At 45.9% G+C, this 16,029-nt stretch overlaps 1 protein-coding gene across 1 annotated transcript in view; it reads left to right on the forward strand.

Annotated features, from left to right (window-relative positions):
* The window catches only part of Gabbr2 (gamma-aminobutyric acid type B receptor subunit 2), a 352,128-nt gene that overhangs the window by 286,953 nt on the left and 49,146 nt on the right, over positions 1–16,029 (forward strand). The window contains exon 13 of the mRNA XM_015492500.2: positions 4,111–4,233. Within this exon, the coding sequence (XP_015347986.1) occupies positions 4,111–4,233 (123 nt within the window). The remainder of the gene's footprint in view (positions 1–4,110; positions 4,234–16,029) is intronic.

Genomic DNA, 16,029 nt, shown 5'->3' on the forward strand with positions numbered 1-16,029 from the left:
TTTAAAGAACTTTGGACTTTGATTTTTTTAGTGGGTCCCCCTTTTTTTTCACTGATACATATACTAGATCTACATAACCTTATAATTGCAATCATATGCTTTTTTTTTATTAGAGTCTTTTTATCCTTTCCTTTTTTCCATAGCTCCCACTTCTTCCTCCCTCCACCCACAATGGCAGGCCTTCCCCAAATGCACACACACAAGCTTCACCCCATATGGCCATGTTTTTTTAAAGACATTAAAGGAAAAGAAGTCTACTGAAGAAAGTATTGACACATGGTGGCTTCACACTCCCAAATTCAGCTTTTTTATAGCATGTTACCATTTTTTTCCTAAAGACCAGTCATAAAATCTTAAATGAGGAGCTTATTGCAGTCTTTATTCTGCTTCTCACTAGGACCAAATTGAAGTGTTGAGATGAAGCAGTAACTCAAAGATGAGACCTTCTGTTCTTGGGGCAGATGTTTTTTGAGGACACATATGACTTGGTACTGTTGTAGACAACAACACAAGCAATAAAACCATCTGAGGACACCTGCTCAGACCTTCATCCAGGCTCAATGGAAATTTGGTGGGGAGGGTTTGTAACAGCCACCCCAGGCATCAGCTAAATGACAGCAGGGGTCAGGCAAGTATTTTCTGTAAAGAACCAGAACTTGCATGAGATTTTGCAAGTTATACTGTCTTCTTTTTTTTTTTAACGAGAGAGAGAGAGAGAGAATTTTTTAATATTTATTTTTTAGTTTTTGGTGGACACAACATCTTTATTTTTATTTTATTTGGTGCTGAGGATCAAACCCAGTGCCCCACGCATGCCAGGCGAGCACGCACCACTTGAGCCACATTCCCAGCCCTATACTGCCTTTTTTTCAGCTAGCCTATGCTGCTGATTTATGGAAAAGAAGCCATGGACAAATATTTAAAGAATGGGTATGGCTATGCTTTTATAAAATTTTATTTACAAAAATAGATTGTGAGGTCTGGAGTTGTGGCTCAGTGGTGGAGCGCTTGTCTAGCATGTGTAAGGCACTGGGTTCGATCCCTGGCACCACATAAAAAAATAATTAAATAAAATAAAGGTATTGTGTCCGTCTACAACTAAAAAAAATATTATTAAAAAATAGGTGGTGAGAAAAATCTATAGTTTGCTAATCCCTGATCCATACAACAAGGGGAACTGACATTGGCATGATCTCTGGCTTCCGTTGAAGTTATTGTCAGCCAGGCTCTGGGCATCTAATATGGCTTGTGTGGTTATTTCCCAATTTTGTACACGAGGAAACAGCTCAGAGGAGTCACAGGACTTAACCAAAATCGTACAACTAGTTAGTTCATGGCAGCTTAGAGCCCGGTGTCTTATCATTGCTGGTACAATTCCATCTCTCACTCGCAAGATTGTCCCAGGTTCAGAGACAGGATGGCATGTTCTGATATCAATGACTACTGACATACCCCAGAGAGGCAGTGGGCAGACTTTGAGGAGAAACCTGAAAAAGAGGGAACAAAAGAGAGAAGGTGAAGTGAGAACTGAGAGGTGACCTTGCCCATTGGAAAGGTTCTCTGTTCCTCAAATTGGAATGGTCAGGTCAGTACTATTTTTGTTTTCCTTCCCTCAGTTTTCATTACTGAAGATTATTTTAAATCACCTGTCCTTGGTAGTGTATTTTGTATATTCATGGGTGAATTTGTTTAATTATCCATCGTTAGTCTTTCCCCACTAAAACGCATGCTCCATGAAGGTAGGGTTTTTTTTTCATGACTGTCTAAAACAGAACCTGACACAATGTAGGCACTCGATAAACAGTTCCACAGTTAATAAATGAAATTAATTTCATAACTTCTTAGTATAAGTCCATTCAGCTACCAACACTGGCCACGTGCCAGGCTTTGGGAATGGTGCTAAAAGGAAATTAGATATAGCCTCTCATTACAACCTTCCCACCACAGATTCATCCATTGAGTTCTATGTCTAGTAGAGCTGAGGTGCAATATCATGTTTCACCCCTAGATGTTGCTGTCCTACACAAAAACACATATTCACTAATGGACAAATCCCAAGTAGTGGTAGTAAAATAGTCACCATTCCTTGAGCATCTTCCCTGTACTAGGTGTTTTCATACACCGTCTCATTTTATTCTAAGACCACCTGTGTAACTTGGGCATGAGTGGCTCCAATTTATCAAGGAGGAAACTGAGACCTAAAAAAGTTAAGCAACCTGCTCAAGATCAAGATCACATTTGGTAAGAACTGGGATTAGAAAGAGGCCTTTTAATTCCTAAATCTATGCTATTTCCTTTATACCATACTTAGAGAATAATACATGAACCTCCCTCTCTCCCCTTCCTCCTGGCCATGACATAAATTAAAAATACAGAATAAGAAAGAGGAAGTGATTTGCTCATGACCATACAAGTTGCAAGAAATGGAGCCAGGATCCCAACCCAGGTTCACATAATTCCAAATCCTTCAGAATTCCAGTGCCCCTTTCTACCCCATTCTTAAGCCTTATGAGTGAAGGACCTTACTGTGTCACATTTACAAGAGGGAAATCCTGGTGTGTGTCTTCTAAGGTTGGCTGTGCCCTGTGCTGGACATGCCCAGTTTCACAGATGAGGAGCTGCTTGGGCTGAGTCTTGAAGCTGGGGTAGGAATCCACCAGCAGAAAGGTGAGGGGAGGACCTCCAGGAGTCAAGCCCAAGTGGGACAAATGCCTGGGGACTCAGGCAGGGCATTAGGCAGAGGCTTCTTCCAGCCCATCCTAGGTCCACCCTATTTTCTCAAGCCCTACAAAGAGTTGCCTAGTTCCTGGGGGCAAGCCAGGTTAAGCCAGGTTTCTGCAAAACCTCAGGGGTTCACTGGATCCTCCTTGAAAATTCAAAGAGGAGGTTTCTGCAGTGCTCTACCCCCAAGTAAAGCAGTCTGGGTGGATTTGATCAGCAACACTTTTCTTGTTCCTTCTACATTCATCCACAGAGAGACCTCTTGAGTTTCTGTTTCTCCTTTTGAAATGGCTTTAATCGTTAAAAACCAGACCTGGTGATATTTCTTAAGCTTCTGTCTCAGTTTTGTTTATTTTTCCATGATTCTTTTCCAGAACTACTTCATCACATTGGCTTTTATTTCTGTGTTTGGGGGGTAGGGGGGACATAAACCTGCAATGAGTGAAATACAGGTGAGCACTGGTGCTCTAGTGTTTGTCCCCAGGCCCCTGCATATCAGTGATGTAAAGTGGGGTGGGACTCAGAGCAGCGAAGAAACAGAGCGGAACGGGAGTGAGTTATATTTCTTCTTTTTATTTTCCTTCATCTCAGTTCAATCCATCAAACTTTTAAGTGCCTACTGAATGCCAAGCCCTGTTAGGTACTGAGAGTACACGAATAAATAACATGGGTTTCCCTCCTGTCTGGGCTTCCCAGGCCAGTGAGGAGGGAGCTGTGACAATAATTTGACGTAGTGTCTGGACAGTGCTGTGATTGTTTGAGGATGTGAACTCTGGAGAAAGGAGGTGCTTGGTTCAAATCTTAGCTTCACTCCCTTTGACATATCTGTTGAGCCCCCCAGAGGCCTGTTTCTTCATCTGTAAAATGGGAATAACGATAGAATTTGTTTTTAAATGAGACCACGCATGTGAACCATCAGCCTGGAATAATGGATCATTAAAGATTAGCTACATTGCTTGTTGTCTCTGCTGCTGTTGTTACTCCTCGGATCATGTGGACACAATGCTCTGGGAGTGATGAGTTATTCTAGGAGAGTCAGAGAGGGCTTCGTGGAGGAAGCTACAACTGACCTGGGTCTTTAAAGATTGTGGAAAGAATAGGGTGTTCCAGACTAAAGGAACAGCACCTACAAAGTCCCAGAGAGTGAAAATCACAGCTCAGAGGAGACTAGGAGTGGCCAGATTTCAACAAAGTGCACATGTGGGTTTGGAGAGGGGCTGGACCGAGAAGGCAAAGGAACCTGGCTACATTATTCTGTGGGTGATGGGGCATTTCAGGACACTGTCCAGCTGAGCATCCAGGACACAGTCACTCCTCATCCTGGGTCCTCAGCCATTGTCCAGGAAGCTTCTTTTCACCTCTGCCTCCCTCTTCTCCTCCCCACTGCAGATTATCAAAGACCAGAAACTGCTCGTGATCGTCGGGGGCATGCTGCTCATCGACCTGTGCATCCTGATCTGCTGGCAGGCTGTGGACCCCCTGCGGAGGACAGTGGAGAGGTACAGCATGGAGGTAAGCAGCCGGTGCCAGCAGGAGGGAGACCCTTGGGCACAGCTCCCAGGCACGAGATGGCAAAGCAGCCAGTGCATCTCCTTGGATGCACAGTTGCTCTTGGGAACACCTGATCCCACTTCCTTCCATTTGAGATGTTGGTTATTTCAGGAGCGCTGAATATAAGGTATGGTGAAATAATTTAATGTCAATCTTAATATTTGCAGAATTAAGGGGAAATGTTGGGCTGCTAAAAATACTGGGCTGGGGGTGTAGCTCGGTGATAGAGCACTTGCCTTGTGTGCTCAAGACCCTGGGCTCCCATCTCAGCCTGCAAAGAAAAATACTTTGTAGAAGCCCCCATCTACGTGATCTTTCATTGGAGAAATTACATTGCACCATCGTCCCTTCTTTAAAGAAAGTCCCATAAGCAGTGCTTCTAGGAAATCCGCATTCCGATAGCTCCTCCTAGTTACTGTATGATGTTCAGGGTGGCGAGCAGTGTATTTCCTTTCATACATTTGATATGAGACATTTATTGTTAACATAAGGAAGCTTAGCCGGGCATGACAGCACATGGAGCCTGTAATCCCAGCAGCTCGGGAGGCTGAGGTGGGAGGATCACGAGTTCAAAACCAGTCTCAGCAATTTACAGAGGCCCTAAGCCACTGAGTGAGACCCTGCCTCTAAATAAAATACAAAGGGCCGGGGCTCAGTGGTTGAGCATCCTGGGTTCAATCTTGGATACCAAAAAATAAAAATAAGGAAGCTTATATAAAAGTAGTGTTAAGTATACATTTTAATTATCCTGCATTCAGCCTTGCCCTGGACTCCTGCTGGTCTTTCCGCGATGCTCTGGGGTAGGGAAGTCCAAGTCCCTGAAAGTTGTCTCCTTGTCCACTTTGTCCTTTAGTTGAACATGCTTTTGTGGAGTGGAGCCAGCTGCACTGGGTGGGCCGTTTGCTTATGTTTTCCGTACGTTGTGGCAAATTCAATGGAGACAATGAGGACCTCTGTTTCTCGAACCGTGTTATTAGGGAAATCTTTTTTGTGGAATTTAGTGTGTATTTTGGAAGTAAACTGGAAAATGTAATTGTATGTCTTGGGGACAGAGGTATTATCCTTCTAGACAAGAAGGTTTTCCAGGAGGCTGAGGCAGGAGGATCCTGAGTTCAAAGCCAGCCTCAGCAACTTAGTGAGGCCCTAAGCAACTCAGAGAGATCCTGTCTCTAAACAAAATATTTTAAAAAGGGGCTAGGGATGTGGCTCAGCACCCTGGGTTCAATCCCCAGGACTAAAAAATAAATAAAAGAGGGGGGGTTCATGAAAATAAAATGCACAGCCACATTTATGTTGATACAGAGAGTTTACTCAGCTCAGTAAGAAGTTATACAGTCGGTGAATATCTTTTAGGGAGGAGATTTTGGACAGCGCCCCTCCATCTCTCCACCTTCCACGTATACCCTGGGAGGAAGCAGGGCTCCAGACAGGCACAGAAGGACATGACACCAGCTGTGCCTGTGGGCCAAGGGGACAGGAACTGAGTTCATTCACGCAGACAGACTTTTTCCAGAGGGGAGATGACAACTGATCACCATTCATCATGCACAGTGGCCAAATGAGCACCTCCTCGCCCACTCAGTCCCAGGGGAATTCCCTGCCCACCACCAAGATTTAGTGATCCAGACAGATTCAATACTGGGAAGAGCTGTCACTGGCTAAGTGGGCCCCTGAGCTAGGGAGAGCCTGTGGTGGTGACAGTTACAGCCATAATGATGATAGTGATGATGATGATGATGATGATAATGATGATGACAATGAAGACAGTGATGACAGCCAGTGTTGTATGTGATTTAATATCACAACAGTTCTGTGAAGTGTTACAAGTAAGCCCATCTTAGTAATGAGGAAATGGAAACCCAGAGAGGTTGTGTAACTTACCCAAGGTCGCCCAGCAGGTTAGTGGTGTCCTACCCTCCCTTCAACACCAGGACAGCTCTTTTTGCACTTTCTCTGGCTTTCCTAGGCCTTTGTTCATTGGCAAAGATCAGGGAAGTAGGTAGAACAAAAGCATGCCTGCACCCCCTACAGATAAGGACGGGGAATTAGAGAAAAGGGACTGAGGGGCCAGGATGCCAGGGAAGGGGAGCCAAGGGAATGAGACAGAGCTTGTGGGGAGTCTGGAGCTGGGGCAGCTGGAGACCAGATCAAGGGTACCCTGGGGCCTGCAAGGATGCCGCCTCCACTCTAAGTGTGCAGGGGTCAGTGGGGCTCTGGCTGCAGCAGGAGAAGGCTGCAGGGCTGGGTGCAGGCTGGAAGCCCCGCAGCCCAGCCATTCAAGCAGGGTAAACCGGTGCTGCCATCACAGACGATACCTTTCTTCCCCTCGATGACTCTGTGCACAGAACCCTAGAACACCCCAAATCTCTCAAAGTTAAGGTTCTCCAACTGCAGAGCCCCTGGTGGCCACAAAAAGCCTTTCTGCACAGACGAGGAAACCGAGGGGGCACCCACAGGGCTCAGGGCAAGGGCCAGATATGCCCTTCGTGTGTCCCTCCAGGATCTACCAAGGTTTCTTTCTGGGTCTTTCCTGGCCCTTCCTCTTGTGCTACTTATTCCTCTTTTCGGGTTGCCCTGTTGCTCCGTTGCTATGGCAGCAGAAGCCTGTGATTTGTCCACCTGCAGCCCTGCCAGTCCACCAAACAAGGCCAAGCTGTCTGTGGGTTTCCCTCAGCCGCTCCTGTCGGGCACAGCGTGCTGGGTGAACAGTGCTCAGGGGACGAGGCGTCCCACGGTCTCCCTCAGGGGACATCTTTTCCAGGACCCTCAGCCAGAGACAAAGTCTAGGCTTCAGGGAGAAGTCATCAGAGGCCTGTTGCCTGCTGCCACCCCTTACATCCCAGACACCTTGGTTTGCTCTGGACTCTGAATAACTTGGGATCCCAGGCATAGGCCTCCTCTGTGTCAGTACCCTGCCTGCTTCCAGAACCTTCTCTGCCAAGCAAATTCCTTGAGCTTCAGTCCCAGGGCCACCTACTATGGAGACATGTCCCTAAGCTCACTGGCCCTGCGGAGCTGCATGACTCCCAGTTCCCCAGACATTCTCCCTCTGGATTCTGCTGAGCACAGCCCTGCCCTTACTCCTGTTGGACCTCAGCCTCCCCAGCACAGGCCACTCTGAGCCAGCCCCCACACTCCATAGCATCTTCCACGGGGACACCGGAGATCATGGCCACTCGACCCTGAGCTCATGGTGCCTGCTGGCTAATGAGGAGCTGGCTAATGAGAAATTAGCACTAGTACTTCAGACTGAAGGGTGTGGCTCACACTCGAGTTGAATACGCAGGACAAAGGGCTCAAGAATAACGGGAAAGATCCACGGAAGAGATTCTTCCCCGGAGAGTACATGCAGGTGTCCAGGAAGGAAAATCCCCTGGAGTCCTACAGAAGGCCACCCAGCTCCATATCCTCATTCATTTTTCTGTAATAAATATTGATAGAGCACTTGTCATATGCCAGGAACTGTCTGAATGCTTTACAGTATGAACTCATTTAATTCAAGCTTTATAACAACACAGTAAGGGGCGAGCTATTATTTTCTGCATTTTACAGATGAGGGAGCTGGAAACAGAGAGGTTCAGTGACTTGTTCACAGTCACACAGCCAGTAAGTCGTAGCTTAAATTTCAGTGAAGGTGTTCTGCTTTCAACTCTGCTGCCTGAGGGGCTCCCTGAAGAAGGGAGAGAAGACTTGAGTTCTGGTTTTGCCACCTCTTCCCTCTTTCAGAGATCTGCACACAACACCCCTCAGAGCAGGCTGACCGTTTAGCTATGGCCCTGGAGCCCGAGCCCCTGGCCTCTAAGCCTCTGCCAGGCCTCCAGCTGTGGCTCATCACCCCCGGTGTCAGTCTCCTCATCTGCCTCAGACTGAGACTCCAGCTTTGCCCTCATTTATTCAACAGAATTTAGCAGACAGCCATGATGAATGGGACGTGGCCCTGCCTTCAGGGACCTTCAGGACGGCTGGGGAGACAGACAAGTCTGTGGTTGGTTCACACCCACACAGGCATGTCCTGGGGTAATGCAAGGTGCTAGGAAGTCTAAGGAGAGGCGCCAACCTGGCCTCCTGGGGTCACGAGGAGGCAGGAACAAGGGAAGAGGGCAGGAAGGGCATTGGGCAGAAGCAGTTGCCCTCGGAGAGCAGGTGACCACTAATGCAGGAGGACATGGGCAGTGGAAGGCGCCCTCTCGGGGAAGCCAGAGCATTGATTGGCATAGGCCCTTGGAAAGCAGTTTGGTGTGCACTCGTCCCACAGCCCACCAAGTCCAGGGGTACACATTCTTAGAGAAAGTCACATATGTGCCCAGGTGGACCTGCCCAAGGGTGTTCACAGCAGCACTGTTCAGCATAACCCCGAACTGGACGTGTGTCCCCAGTGTGTGTCAGCAGCAGAATGGATGCATGCACCGTGGCACTTTCAACCAGAGGAACACCACCAGAGCTGTGGAAAGGAGCGATCCCCAGCTGGACCCTCTGGTTGGATGAGCCTTGGTGACGCCTGAGACACGATGATGAGCATAAACAGCAAACCACAGGTGAATTCCCAAAGTGCTTGGTCACATGTCAAAGTTCAAAGACGGTATAAACTAAGCAAAATACTACTTAAGGAAATATACAAAGGTAGCAAAACATTTTTCTTTTTTAAAGAAGACAACTGTTAATACAAAATTCAAGGTTGTGGTTACCTGTAGGGGGGCAGGATATCGTTAGGAGAGTCAAGTAGGGCCTGCAAGGCTACAGGAAATCATTCTTCAAATTGTATGGGGACATTTTATCTGGTCTTCAAAAGCAAGGTACATGTCATTTAAAAAAAAAATTGTACTGAGTTAATAGACCATTTCTTAGAGCAGTTTTAGGTTTATGGAAAATTTTAACAAAAGTACTATTTCCGTATACTTCCCCCAACACACACAGTGTGCATGTTTGGTAAAATGATGAGCTAGTATCCCTACTCTATTCCCACTTAAGTCTGTGGTTTACAGTAGGGTTCACTCTGCATCATACAGTTCTATGGACCTTGTATGTAATGCCATCATACCACGTGTGTGCTGTTACAGCTTCGTATGGAACAGTCTCACCATCTTACATGTCCTTTGTGTCTTATCCCCTTGGCAGCCACCAATGCACAATTCTTCCTTTTCTAGAATGTTCTATACTTGGAATCATACAGTATATGGTCTTTTAGACTGGTTCTTTCTTTCTTTCTTTCTTTCTTTCTTTCTTTCTTTCTTTCTTTCTTTCTTTCTTTCTACTTATTTATGTATTTGTTTATTTTTATGCAGGGCCTTGCTGTGTGACCTGGGCTATGCTCAGACTCATGGTCCTCTAGCCTCAGCCTCTGAGTGGCTGGGATCACGGGTGTGAACCACTGGCTTCTTTCATTAATAATAGGCATGTAAGCTTCCCTTATGCCTTTTTGTGGCTTAATAGTTCACTTCCTTTGATCAATGATTAATATCCCATTGTATGGACGTACCAGTTTGCTTATTCATTTAACCAATGAAGGACACCTTAGCTGTGTCCAGGTTTGGGCAGTTATGAATAGAGCTGCTATTAGTATTTGTAGGTAGGTTTCTGTGTGGACATAAGTTTCCAGATCATTTGGATAAATACCTAAATATCCAAGTGCTGGGTATAGGATAAGAGTATGTTTACCGTTGCAAGAAACTGCAAACTGCCTGCCCCAGTAGCTGCACCATTTTGTATTTCCACCAACAATGACTGGGAGCTCCTATTGCCCTGCATCCCTACCAGCATTTGCAGCAGTCAGCGTTTTGAGTTTTGGTCATTCTGAGATGTGCAGTAGTATCCCCTTGTTGTTTTAGTTTTGCAGTTCTCCAATGATATGTGATGCTGAATATTTTTTCATATGCTTCTTTACCATTGATTAGTTTTGAGAGCTATTTAGGAAACAGATGTGACCAAACTTGGTGATTGATTGACTCCAAGGGACAGGGAGGCAGGAGGCCTTGCCAAGATTTATTTGGATATAATTTTTACTGAGGTGTCTGTTCAGATCTCTTAATCACTTTTTAATTTGGTTGTTTCCTTATTGTTGAATTTTAGGAGTTCTTTATCTATTTTGGATACAAGGCCTTTATCAGGCAGGTGTTTTGCAAATGCTTTCTCTCAGTCTGTAGATCGTCCTTTCATTCTCTTAACACTGACTTCCGCAGAGCTGAAGTTTTAATTTTCATGATGCCTAGCTTATTGCTTTTTTTTTTTCTTTCATGGATCATCCTTGGTGTTGTACCTAAAAACTCACGGTCAAACCCAAAGAGACATGTTATCTTCTAGAAGTCTTATGGTTTTGCATTTCACATTTTGTGAAAAGTCTGAGATCTGTGCCTGGATTCATTTTTTATGCCTGTGGGTATCCAGTTGTTCCAGCACCATTTGTTGAAAAGACTGTCCTTTTTCCAATGAGTTGTCTAGCATCTTCTCATGTAGATCTACTTCTGGAATCTCTGTTCCTTCCATTGATATACTTGTCTATTTTTCACCAAAGCACATGTTTTTGATTCCTATTGCTTTACAGAAAGTCTTGATGTCAGTTCTCCAACTTTGTTCTTCAATGTTGTGTTGTCTTTTCGGGTCTTTTGTCTCCAGACAATCTTTAGGATCAATTTGTTGATATCCACAGTAACTTTCTGGGATTTTGATTGATGTAACATTGAATCTATATATCAATTGGGGAGGATTGCTATCTTAATAATATCGAATCTTCCTATCCATGAACATGGAATATCTCTCCATTTATCTTTTATTTTCTTCTATAGCTTTCTAGATTTCTCATTATAGATATCGTACATAATTTTGGATTGATAGCTATTGCATTTTGTTTAGGTGCTAATGTAAATGGTGCTGTGTTTTTAATTTCAAATTCCAAATGCTCGTTTCCAGTATATAGGAAAGCAGTTGACCTTTGTATGTAAAGCTAGTATCCTGCAACCTTGCCATATTGCTTATTAGTTCCAGGAGTTTTTGTGTTGATTCTTTGGGACTTCCTACATAGACAATAAAGTTGTCTGCAAACAGACATGCTTTTGTTTCTTCCTTCCCCATTGGTATGCCTTTATTTTCTTCTTTTGACTTACTCCATTAACTAAGACATCCAGTACATGTTGGATAAAACTGGTAAGAGAGGACAGACACCTTTGCTTTGTTTCTGAGCTTAGGGAAAACTCATTTAGTTTCTCATCATTAAACGTGTTAGAATATTTTTTTTTCCTAAAACGTTTTTTTTTTTAAGTATCAAATAGTTCTGATGGCCAAAATTGGACAGAGCCCAGATTGTTAGGGACCTTGTGTACTAAGCAGAGGAGTTTAAACTTCAAAATTAAAGAGATTTAATCAAGGGAGTGACATGGTCATATCTTCCTGGCTACAGGGTGAGAACAGATGGAGGGGTGAGGCTGGAGGCCTAGAGATGGCTACATGTTTTTGCAATAAGTCAGTCAGGAGCTGATGGTGACCTAAACCAGGGCAGTGGGAGTGGAGACAGAGAGAAGTGATTAGTTTTGAGAGCTATTTAGGAAACAGATGTGACAAAACTTGGTGACTGATTGACTCTAAGAGTTTGGGACAGAGAGGCAGGAGGTCTTGCCCAGATTTATGCCTGGGTGGTGGATGACAGTCACTTCAGGGTGCAGAATGAGGAGTGGGCTTTGGAGGAAATGGAGGAGTCGCTCAAGTCTGATTATAAATTTGAGATATCTGAGGGCCTCCTGGGCAAAGGGGTCCCCAAAATGGAATATAGGTTCCTAGAGCACAAAAGAGTAGTTTGTTCAGAAGATAGAGATTTGTGGAAGGGAGTTAATGCTTTGAGGATGGGAATCGTGGAGAAGAGTGTAGAGACCCAGAGGTACAGTGAGAGGCGAAGATGTCCTGACGGAAGTCCTAGGAACCACTGAGTGGTGATGGGTACAGGAGGAGGAGCTGGGGAAGGAAATATGAAGCAATAGATAGAGAGGTAGGAAGTAGTCAGGAGAGTGCTGCCCACAGGTGGGGGATGGGAGATCAAGCTGTCCACAGGCAGAAGGTCAAAAAGGAGCCATCCATACAGGAGGATAATTTGAAGGAGGGAGAGATCTCCAGGGACAATGCTCCAGACCAAGTCAAGGACTTGCAGATGTCCCCGGACCTGGCCTCATGCTCAGTGTTTCTGCATAGCATCTCGATGCTGCCTCTGCTTTGCAGACTGATGGGAAGATTGGCTGTTTCTGCATTTCAGATACAGCAGGTGTGGATAAACCTGCCAAGTATGTTAGAAAGGTTTGTAAAGTATGATTTGGATTCTTGGTGAAAAAGGAAAATAACTCTCCCTCCCTCTCTCTCTTTTTAGCACCTACTCTGCTAGCGGTGATGGTGAGTGGGTATTGGACATATAGGTCTGGAGCAAAGGGATAGGTGTGGGTTGGAGATGAGAATTTAGATGGATCAACACATGGATGACATCAGGGGAGGGCACAGAGAGAGACAGCAGAGGAGGGAACCTAGGACTGACCCAGAATCACACCCGTGTTTGGAATCCAGGGAGTTCTGGGGGAGGCAGCAAAAGAGAGCTGTTGGAGAAGCCCAGAGGTAGATAAGAAGAAAATCAGATGAAACCAAATGAAGAAAGTATTTCAAGGAGGAAGTTTTAATGAACTCTGTTAAGTGCTGATTTTAGATCAAGTAAGTTAGGACCAAGAATTGTGTCTATATGTATACCCACATACATCCATATGAGAATTTACTTTTCCTTTTCAAGGCAATAATTTGAGATAATTTCCCCCCAAAGTAATCTCTATGCATACAGATGGTATGAAGACAGTCTCTGATGCTAGATGGAAGGGTTCTCATTTTTTTCTAGACTTTCCTTCTATACCAGGTCACTGTTTAGAACCCCACCTGACCATTCAGAAATGGTCTTGAGATGGAGAAACATGATGGAAAGCACTCAGGGTTACCAGACATTGAACACTGGGGCAAGCCACAGGGAGCCACCATGACAGCATCCAAAGGCTGCCTGCATCCCAGGAAGCCTCCCTGACTCACTTCCCAGCAGGGTGCAACCAGAGAGGGAACATAATCCCGCCCCTGGCGGGAGCCATGTGTGTAGCGTGCAGTCACAGAAATGGTGGAAGGCTGGTCCAACCTCCCCACCCCCAACAGGTGGCCAAGCAGTCTACATCAAGAATTCCCTACACTCTGGTTTCTGTGGCTTTCTGGTCATTCTGGCAGTAATTGAGTTAAGGGCAGCTTGGGGCACGGAGTATTTCAAACTTCCCTCCACATCCTGTTGTCTTACCACTCTCTGTTTGCAGAAGCAGATGAGGGGTGTGGAATCAAGGAACTGAAGTTGGCTCTGAAATGAGTGGCTTACACCAGTTACGTTTCTATGGAAACCGATATTGGAAGAGGCAAACATGTTGAGTTTTAAATAATTTTAACTCTTACCTTCTACTTCCCTCTCTACAGTTGCTCTGGGCGGGGTGGCGGGGGCGGGGGGTGGCGCGGGGGGGGGGGGGGTCAGTGCCAAGCAGGCACTTTCAGGAAACAGCTGGTATCTTCATAAAGCTTGTCCAAACCCCGCCTCCCGCTATTCATTGTGGAATAGAGAGCAGAATGACCAGAGTTGGGGAGTTCTGGGAACCAGGTCTGTTCTGCTCTGTGGCCTGCTCACAGGTAACCTGGTAGCCCAAGGCTTTTGATGGTAAGGGTCACATTCCAAATGGTAGGTCACTATAGCTGAAGCCACCAGCCCTGGGCAGTGAGACAGCTCTTTGTCACCCACAGTCATCTGTGGTGTCCTGGGTGGCCAGGCTGTGGTCCCAGTCAGAAGCAGACCATGGCCCAGGCTGGTAAGGGTTTCATTGAGGGCCTGGGTTCAGTCCGATACTCAAGCCATCTAAATTAACGTGGCAAAGTCATCCCTGGGAGGGCTGCACCATCGGAAGTTCTTTTTTTTTTTTTTTTTAAAGAGAGAGAGAGAGAGAATTTTTAATAATTATTTTTTTATTTTTTTCAACGGACACAACATCTTTGTTTGTATGTGGTGCTGATGATCGAACCCGAGCCGCACGCATGCCAGGCGAGTGCACTACCACTTGAGCCACATCCCCAGCCCCCATCTGAAGTTCTGATTGTGCCATCCTCCTGTCGAAAACTCTCAGTAGTGCCTGTAATCCCAGCAGCTAGGGAGGCTGAGGCAGGAGGATCATGAGTTCAGAGTCAGCCTCAGCAAAAGCGAGGTGCTAAAGCAACTCAGTGAGACCCTGTCTCTAAATAAAATACAAAATAGGACTGGGGATGTGGCTCAGTGGTTGAGTGCCCCTGAGTTCAATCTCTGGTACCCAGGAAAAAAAAATCCACTAGAGGATGACGTCTATACTCCTTGGCACAGGTCAGGAGGTCTTGGATCATTTGACCTGTTTGCTTCTGCAGCCTCATCCATCATGATCCCCTTAGTCACTGGTACTTTTCCAAAATATCATACTCTCTCTTCCTCTATGTCTTTGTCCCCTCTACCCAGGATACCCTCATTCCCACCCTAAAATGCCTTCTTGACCTTTGAGTCATACAATTGCTACTTGACCTTTGAGACACAGAGAAGAATTTTCTAAGGAGCCTTTGGACCACCCAGGCAGTCTCGGATGCCTCTGTCCGATGCTCCCACCCCAACCTGTTCATCACTCATTCTGGTCACAACACTGGTAATTGTGTATGCACCTGTTCCCCCCTCATCTGTGACCTCCTCAAGGGCCAAGGCCATCTGTGTGTCCCCAGCACCCACCACCAGGGCCTGGCTCAGAGCAAGTGCTCGGTAAATATTTATTGAATAAATTGTTCCCTCCACCTGGAACTCTCTCCCCATGCCTCCATATGTCCAAATGTAACCCATCTGTCTGGGCCCATTAAGCCAGCTCCTCAAAGAAATATCTCTGCTGAGTTGCAATTTAATTTAATATCACACCCTCACCCTTCATGAAGGGCCCACTTCTGGGGCTGAGGCTGCCAAATGAAGAATGAGTCAGCCTCTTCTGTCGGGGACTGTGGTTCTGTTGGTGACTTAGCGCCCCTGAGATAGAGATCCCCGGGATAGATCCCCATAGAGTGTCATGCTAGGAAAGGGGCCAAAGCTTGCTGGTGAACTGTCTCTACTTCCTTCTATCAGGCCATAGTAATGGATAAGATGCTCTGTTTCTTTTTAACCTTGGCTGCCAGAAAGTTGGAGCCCAATTCAACACTCAGGCGCATCGCAATAACCCTCTTATCTCAGGTTCCGGGAAGATTATCTCTCCTTCTGATCGTTTGTCTTTATTTTTTAACTGTCCTGTTTTATTTGGGCTTTTCTTATGTGCTGCCTTGGGCTGTTTGGGAGAGGACACAAGGTGTTATTAAAATGAGAATTGAGTTATTAAAATGAGAACTCAAGGGGAGATTCGATGGAAATGATAGACCAGAGAGGCGTTTTAAGGGTGTCCACGGGTATTTGCCTCCTGGCATGGAGCCCAGCTCAGCCCTAGCTCAGCTCTGCTCTCAGATTTGTGGGTACAGATATGTTTGGGCCCAGTGTAGGGCTCTGCCAACCACAGACACGTTTCTGGAACATCTCAGATTGCAAGGCATCTTAGATACAGGAGAGATTGCTGTTTTATTCATTGCCTCTGTTGGTCTCCTGTGTGCCCTTGGGAAGCACTGGGGTGGCTAGAGGCCCTCCAGGACCCAAAGAGAAGACACAGAGCCACAGCCGCAGGGGCAGCCCTGATCCTG

The sequence above is a fragment of the Marmota marmota genome, unplaced genomic scaffold, assembly GCF_001458135.2.
Source record: "Marmota marmota marmota unplaced genomic scaffold, marMar, whole genome shotgun sequence".
Classification (NCBI taxonomy): Eukaryota; Metazoa; Chordata; class Mammalia; order Rodentia; family Sciuridae; genus Marmota; species Marmota marmota.